Source organism: Octopus bimaculoides, chromosome 1 (assembly GCF_001194135.2).
Source record: "Octopus bimaculoides isolate UCB-OBI-ISO-001 chromosome 1, ASM119413v2, whole genome shotgun sequence".
In the NCBI taxonomy this organism is placed as follows: domain Eukaryota; kingdom Metazoa; phylum Mollusca; class Cephalopoda; order Octopoda; family Octopodidae; genus Octopus; species Octopus bimaculoides.
The window spans coordinates 20,859,419-20,867,686 of record NC_068981.1 but is presented as its reverse complement, the minus strand read 5'-3'; the positions used below and the strand labels follow the sequence as shown (position 1 = coordinate 20,867,686).

Sequence of the window (8,268 nt, the reverse complement as noted above, 5' to 3'; positions counted from 1 at the left end):
GGTAATTCGAAAAAACCCTAAAACTCCAACCAATATTCAACATGTAAAAATGTTTTATCTGTTGAATTCACGTGTTATTATTAACGCAGTAACGAGATTTACATTAATATTGCCATTCAAATATAAATAGCTAGATAAGTTTCGGACTTTTAGGTAGCAAAAGGGTTAAAACTTTAATAAGGAAGTACACACTAAAATTTAAAGTTATATAATGTTCTGTAAATTGTTCTTAATTGCGATATTAAATGTGATGTGGAAAAACGGCAGAAGCGAGGAAAACGAATTATAGACACTATAATGTAGGATATAGAAATATAGCTAATAATGTCTGATAAATTTAGCATTGAATAATGTATCAGGAGGCTCTTAAATAAAATTACAAGATATTAAAAGTACTAAGCGCCAATAAGGTCTGCACCAAGCGCGTGTCTATCTCTCTCTCTCTATATGGTGGGGTTGAGGACAAAGTGCCCGGATCTCTTAACTGACTAACACATTTAGTCCCTCCTCAACTTTTGTTCCACCTTCATCATGGCCAACTCGGTTGCACGTGTTTCTTGTGCTCGGGACTTTAATTGTTGTCCAGATATTAATACTGTTCTTGATAGCTCCTGCAAATCGGGGTAAGTTCAATAGTCCATTGATACAAGTACCCAGTTATTTTCCTGGCATTCCTAAACTCTTACTTTCCTCTTCCTAGTTTCGTCCATTTTTCTGTGACATTATCGTTTCAGAATTGTCTTCATAGTTGCATGTTTTTTTTTTCTTCTTTATTTAATCATCTCTAAATACCTTTACTAAACGAGCCGACTTTTCTGTGATCGTTCAACCTTGTAGATATTACAAAATAGCCTTCCAAGTTACCGACTCCACCGCATTAAGATAAAAGGCGCCCACATTCAGATAACTTGGTCCGGGATACAGTCTGAAAACGAGATGGTGTGGTCACGGCTGAAATGTCTTTGATCATAGTCTGCTCTGTTAGGTTTAAATAATTTTTTATTTTAATTGCAGCTTGATTTCTGTATATTAATATTTTAGAAATCAACGATATTTTTCAAAAATTTGTTTTTAAATAAATAATTCAATTCAATTCCTTTGATATTTTCTCATTCTTCGTGTAGTTTTGGAGCTCCAGAACTTTCGGCTTGATTTTGTCGTTCAACTTCATTTGTCTTCTTCATTATCAGTCTATAACGTAAAGAACAGGTTTCTATCACATAACTGAGCAGGTTTTGGAAATTTATCTCAGAAAACCGAAACTTTGATTCATCTTTCACTAAAATAGAAATTCAATATTTGTTGATCCATTGTATTTATAAAAACTGATAGTCATATTGTACAGTCAACTTCACAACAGGATTAACTTTATCTTAAGTCTATATATATATATATATAACAATATCATTCTCTCCACACACACATATATATAAACGTGATCACTACAAAAGAGTGTAGAATTTATTCAGTTCTATATTTAAGAGATGAGGAATTATATACATTATTTACATTTGACGGATATTTGTCCTCATATTGTTTAACACAACGTTTCGGCTGATATACCCTCCAGCCTTCATCAGGTGTCTTGGGGAAATTTCGAACCTGGGTTCTCATTCCTAAGGTATTTTTCGATGTTAGGAATGAGAACCCAGGTTCGAAGGCTGGAGGGTTTATCAGCCGAAACGTTGTGTTAACAACAAACAAGATGAGGACAAATATCCGTCAAATATAAATAATGTAAATTTATTACTTGTAAGTGGCCACTCTGCAGAGTACGTCTTTAGTAATTTATTATCTGTAAGTGACCAACTCACAATAAATGTATAGTTTTTATATTCTGTAACTGGGCTCTTGATAGTGTGTTGGGTAATTAATCGTCTGTAACTGGCCACTTTACAGTGAGTGTTCAGTAATTTATCACTTGTAAATAAGGATCACCCCACAGTAAGTGTAATTATCAACTGTAACTGACTATTCCCATAGTATTTTATTATTTGTTAGTGGCCACTCCACAGTAAATGTATGGTAAAGTAGCCAATCAACAAGTATTGTATCATCTGTAATTGCTCCACAGAAAATGACTCATCTATCATCCTGTTGATCATCATCATCATCATCGTTTAACGTCCGCTTTCCATGCTAGCATGGGTTGGACGATTTGACTGAGGACTGGTGAAACCGGATGGCAACACCAGGCTCCAATCTAAATTTGGCAGAGTTTCTACAGCTGGATGCCCTTCCTAACGCCAACCACTCAGAGAGTGTAGTAGGTGCTTTTACGTGTCACCTGCACGAAGGCCAGTCAGGCGGTACTGGCAACGGCCACGCTCGAAATGGTGTCTTTTATGTGCCACCCACACAAGCCAGTCCAGGGGCACTGGCAACGATCTCGCTCGAAAATCCTACGAAGGCCAGTCAGGCGGTACTGGCAACAGCTACGCTCAAAATGGTGCATCTTATGTGCCACCCGCACAAGAGCCAGTCCAGGGGCACTGGCAACGATCTTACTTGGCTTGCCGGGTCTTCTCACGCACAGCACATTTCCAAAGGTCTCGGTCAGTAGTCATCGCCTCGGTGAGGCCGGATATGGACACATTCTATTTCCAATGATGCTGTCCTCTTTCTTTTGTGGGACCGGGTTCTTATTTCTTTCAATTTCCAATCCTCATTCGACCGTCTTACTCCACCTAATTATTCTCCATACAATAGCAGAAGCAATGATGGAACTTCTAGAAATAAAAACCAAACTCCTTCAGTTCTATCTTGCCACGTGAAAGAAGAAAGAAGAAAAAAAAAAGGTGGGCAGTGTAGGGTGTTGTATATATAAAAATCAAGAACAACCATAAAACATCTTTAATCAGTCATTGATCTGTTCAGTTAAGCCTGATTGGAGATCAACAATAGCATCCATACACATCACTATCAATGCACAACTGTTTCTACTTCTCACTCATTTTAAATACTTTCTCTTTGTTTTTTCCATAGCATAAGCCAAAGGAGGAAAGGCAATGCCTATGTTCCTTTTCAGACTCTCTGTGATTGGTGTGAAGATGTCAGACTGAGACCTGGTTTCAATGCTTGTAATAGTGTGTACACTACTAGAATCATCAAAGGGCAAAGCTGTGATGTTAAACCAGATGAAAGATTTAGTCCACCATCCACGAACAGTTGTAGTCTCTCTGACAGGCTTCTGCACAGTTTCGATTTAACTGGTTTCATAAGGTTTTAATCCACTCAAGGCTCTAGTGGAAAGCACCTGCCAAGGTGTCACTCTGATCAAGCTTGAAAACGTGTAGCTGCAAAGTGAACTTATTATCTACATGACCATATCTTTCATATTTCTCACATCCAATGCTTCATGCATATTTTATTTTTTCTAATCTTTATTGGTTCCGTGCCTTCACTACTCTGCTATAGCTCATTTTACTATTTTAGGAATAGAAAATACTTTTTTTTTTCTTTTTTGGAATGTGTGTATGTGAAGTTTCCACTGTTGTTTCATCACTTTCTACTGACAAGTTAATATACAAAATGATATTAGCAAAGAATTTTTTCTTGAGCAGTAGGTCATCATCTTTGTCATGTTTCTATATGGCCTGCTTGTTTGTTGCACCTTGTTTACCATTTTGTCCATGTTCTTTTGCCACATCATGTACCCAGTTATGTATCTATATGTACATGTGGATGAATGTATATACATACATGTACATATATATGCATATACTCATATATTGTTTTATATATATATATATATATATATATATAGTGATTCTCTAGGAATTCCTACTTCACTCCCTAGACCAATGAATGCTGAGAATAATGAGTAATTGAAAAAAAATTTTTCAAGTTCCAAAACTAGGAAAGGTATTCTGGAAGGTACACTCACACACATGCAGTAAACCCTCATCTAACTATACTGATAAGGGAAAGGGTGTTCATTTTAGCCAGTTGTCTGAGTTAATTGATATATTATATTTGTATATTACAAATCCAGCAATCAGAGTTCAAGTCTGAGTAGAATCTGATACATTTTAGGTGCGTGCATGGCTGTGGTAAGAAGTTTACTTACTGCATGGTTCCAGGTTCAGTCCCACTGTGAGGCACCTTGAGCAAGTGTCTTCAGCTATAGCCCCAGGCTAACCAAAGGCTTGAGAGTGGATTTGGTAGATGGAAACTGAAAGAAACCTGTTGTGTGTGTGTATGTGTATCATCATCGTCATCATTTAATGTCCGTTTTCCATGCTGGCGTGGGTTGGATTGTTTGACAGGAGCTGTCCAGACTCCAGTGGTCTCTTGTGGCATGGTTTCTATGTATGTGTGTGTCCCACTGCACTTTGGGTGAGTGTCTTCTACCAAGCCTCAGGCCAACCAAAACTGTGTGAGTGGATTTGGTAGACAGAAACTGAAAGATACTCATCATATATTTATGTGTGTGTGTGTCTTTGTGTTTGTGTCCCCATTACCATTTGAGAACTGGTGTTGGTGTGTTTATGTCCTTGTAACTTAGCAGTTTGGCAAAAGAGACCGATAGAATAGGTACCAGGCTTAAAAATTAAGTACTGAGCTTGATTCATTAGACTAAAAATTCAAGGCAGTGCCCCAGCATGGCTGCAGTCTGATGGCTGAAACAAGTAAAGGATAAAAGATATATACATGTTTGTGTGTATCTATGTATGTGTTTGTCCCCTACTACTGCTTGACAACAAGATTGATTGTTTGCATTCCTATAACTTAGCTGTTTGTTAAAAGTACCAGGTTTAAAAAATAGTATTGGGTCAATTTGTTCAACCTTTCAATGTGGTGCCCCAGCTGGCCACAGTCCAATGACTGAAACAACTAAAAGATATAGTGTATATATTGGAAATATATACACTGTATGCTGAATATGATAAACAGTAACAAAATTAGAGAAAATATTGTATGCATCATATAAGTGTACAAAACACATAAATATATATTTATTTCTTTATTGTCCACAGGAGGCTAAACATAGAGGGGACAAACAAGGACAGACAATGGGATTAAGTCAATTACATCGACCCCCCCCCCCTCAGTGCATAACTAGTACTTATTTAATTGACCCTGAGGATGAAAGACATAATGGCAGATGAAATACGCTAAGCTTTTTGCCTGGTGTGCTAACGATTCTGCCAGCTCGTCACCCTTACACATCAATATATATTGTATATAAAATTATTTAGCTTTACAATAAGTAAAAATTTTGAAAATTTATACCATTAACTACTAATTTCATTTACCTATGGTAGTTGGCAAATGAGATTGATAAAGGTAAAGGTGATAACTTATGAATTAATGGAGTGCTGATGTTCCTGATATCATTGCCTCCCATTTATAGAAGTCTGAAGTGACCAAGGAGGAACTAAATCATCAATATTACCTGCAACGTTGGGCTGAATTGGTCTGAAGAATGTGTCAAGATCTCTCTTGATAACCATTTGATACAGCTTCTGATTTATGAGTCCCGTTAACCCTTTAGCATTTAAACTGGCCAAATAGTCTACCTTTTTATGTTCACACTGGCCATATCCAACCTTTCACACCTACTCTACAATGTCAATCTAAAAATAAGCAATAAGCAATCATCAAAATCGTATAGCTAAGAGATAAATCATGATTAGTTCAAAGCAATTGAACAAACATTACACTTAACAGAGTAACCTGAACGTTAAAGGGTTAATACTCTAAGGTGTTTATAATATTACTGAACATCAGATTCTGTTGAAAAGTTTATGTACAAAATGATATTTTTAAAGGATTCTTGTGTAACAGAGTATGAGTTTCTTGAGCCATAAGTCTTCATCATTGTCGCTATCTCTGTTGTCACCAATAAGAATTTCACTATGTTCTCTTCCGTTAACACTTGGAATTCAGTGTCACTCTGTGTTTTCTGATGTCATCTTCTCTGACAACTGTTTCACCACCCTTGCTTCAAATCCTTCGAAATTAGTTTCCAATGTTGTGAGGTTGCAATTTGTGTATTAGATTATCTTACCCCCTTTAAACAAGACACCTGTACTTGTCCCTCTATCATGCTTCACCCTCTCAACACCTAACATTAAGCTACCTCCCCTTCTCAAATACTCCCTCCACTTAATCAAGGGGAGTTTTTCATATTTTTCTTCTGTCTTGCAAGTTAGTTGGCAACCTCACTAGTGTGAGTAGCACAAAAAAAAAAAACATTCACTACACACTGTAAAATGGTTGGTATTAGAAAGGGCATCCAGCTGATATTGGAGCTTGATGCAGCCCTGTCAAACAGTTCAACCCATACCAGCATGGAAGACTGATGTTAAATAATGGTGATAACAAGAACTTCATCTTAATATTTTTGTCTATCACAGGCTACAATTATTCCTTGATTCATTGACTGGATTGTGACAATAACATTGGGTGGTAAGAACATACACTATACTTCACTAGCTTTACAAAGAATTTGGTGACCACCTGCTGAGTAGGTGCAATGCCTGAAATTAGTAGTGCCTTCATCTCATTAATAGAAAGTTTGAGGAAAACTTTCTGGTATTTACACATGCAGGGAAGTGCAAGAAAAACCAGTCATTAAAGATTTGCATCTTCAACATCAATTTTTGGAATGATAACGTGGATATGCTGATTTACCCCTTTCTTGCCACTAATTATAGATAGTACAGACTGTCTGCATTCACGCAACACCATTCCTCAAAAACATTTCTTATTTCATTGATGTTCAGGTGTGGAGTCTTTATTCTTAAGAGCTTAGTTATTCCAAGGTAGCCAACTTCAATATAATCCAGTTTCATCACACTTCTACTTTGAGAGATTAGTACCCTTCATATTTAATTACGTTGTTTAGCATGTTCCTGAATGGTTTGATCTCCTTAAACAATGCACTTCCTGATTCACCATAGGTCACTTTGTTACCCATTCCATAGCAACTTCTAAATCATAATAACCACCTGTCACTTACTTTGACGTTCTCAATACCCATATGTCTAGTTAGTTTGGCAGTAGAACTGAATTTCTCCATCATGGATATTGTTACCTCAGGATTATTGATGGATAACTCATTACATCATTGCCTCGCCAAGATATCCTTTGTAACATTCATACACTTCCTTGTCCCAACAGATGATTCAGAATTTGCATCAACATTATATTTAAAGGAAAATGTAATGAGTTTGTCTTTTACCTTGTGTATGTCTAAAACTTTATTTTTTAACATTATAATCTTCACAAACTCTCACCGTAAATATGCCAATCTCTTTCTTTAAGTTCCAGTTTCTGGTTTATTCAGAAGATCACATGTGTCTTCTTTAAATTATTACTCTTCCTTGAAGTAATGATGTAAAATAATGGCTAAAGGATGCTTAATCACTAAAATACCTATGAAAATTGCAAGGCAGCCCTAGCCATATTTTGTTGTGAATGGTGTTTATAGTCACAGCGTGCACAATATTACTATGCTAAACTTTTGAATAATATATTATTCAAAAAGAAATGTTTTCAGATATTATATATGCAACTTCTTTCATAGTATTTATTAAAGAGGAATGGGGAAGCAAATATGAGTCTTATATAATAGACTAATATAAACTGAAAGAATTGGAGAGGTGAGGGAAGAATGAATAAGAATAGTAGGTGAATTAAGATGTTAGTTAGTTGAGGAGGGTGCATAATTCTTAGGGAGAGGTGTAGAAGCAAATAATAAAGAGGATGTGTACTGGTAAAATTGGTGAAATGTCACTTACAGTCCTCATTTTTGTCACTCTCCCATTATTTTGCTATCTGCCCAGTACATATCATGATACAACTAATTGTGAGGTGTGTAGTGTTGTATCAGAACAGCTGTCACAATATTTCATCATCATCATCTTCATCATTTAATGTCTGTTTTCCATTCTAGCATGGGTTGGATGGTTTGACATGCTGCTGGTAGCTGTCCAGACTCCAATTGTCTGCTGTGGCATGATTTCTATGGCTGGTTGCCCTTCCTAAGCCAACCACTTAACAGTGTGCTGGGTGTTTTTTATGTGCCACTGTCATCATCATCATCATCGTTTAACGTCCGCTTTCCATGCTAGCATGGGTTGGACGATTTGACTGAGGACTGGTGAAACCGGATGGCAACACCAGGCTCCAGTCTGATTTGGCAGAGTTTCTACAGCTGGATGCCCTTCCTAACGCCAACCACTCAGAGAGTGTAGTGGGTGCTTTTACGTGTCATCCGCACGAAAACGGCCACGCTCGAAATGGTGTCTTTTATGTGCC

General features: G+C 36.9%; 1 protein-coding gene across 1 annotated transcript in view; it reads left to right on the top strand.

Moving 5' to 3' along the window:
• The first annotated feature begins 447 nt into the window (after positions 1 to 447).
• Positions 448 to 8,268, top strand: part of LOC106882157 (protein arginine N-methyltransferase 5) — a 29,825-nt gene continuing 22,004 nt past the window's right edge. Inside the window, exon 1 of the mRNA XM_014932734.2 lies at positions 448 to 623. Coding sequence (XP_014788220.1) covers positions 532 to 623 — 92 coding nt within the window. The 5' untranslated portion in view covers positions 448 to 531. The remainder of the gene's footprint in view (positions 624 to 8,268) is intronic.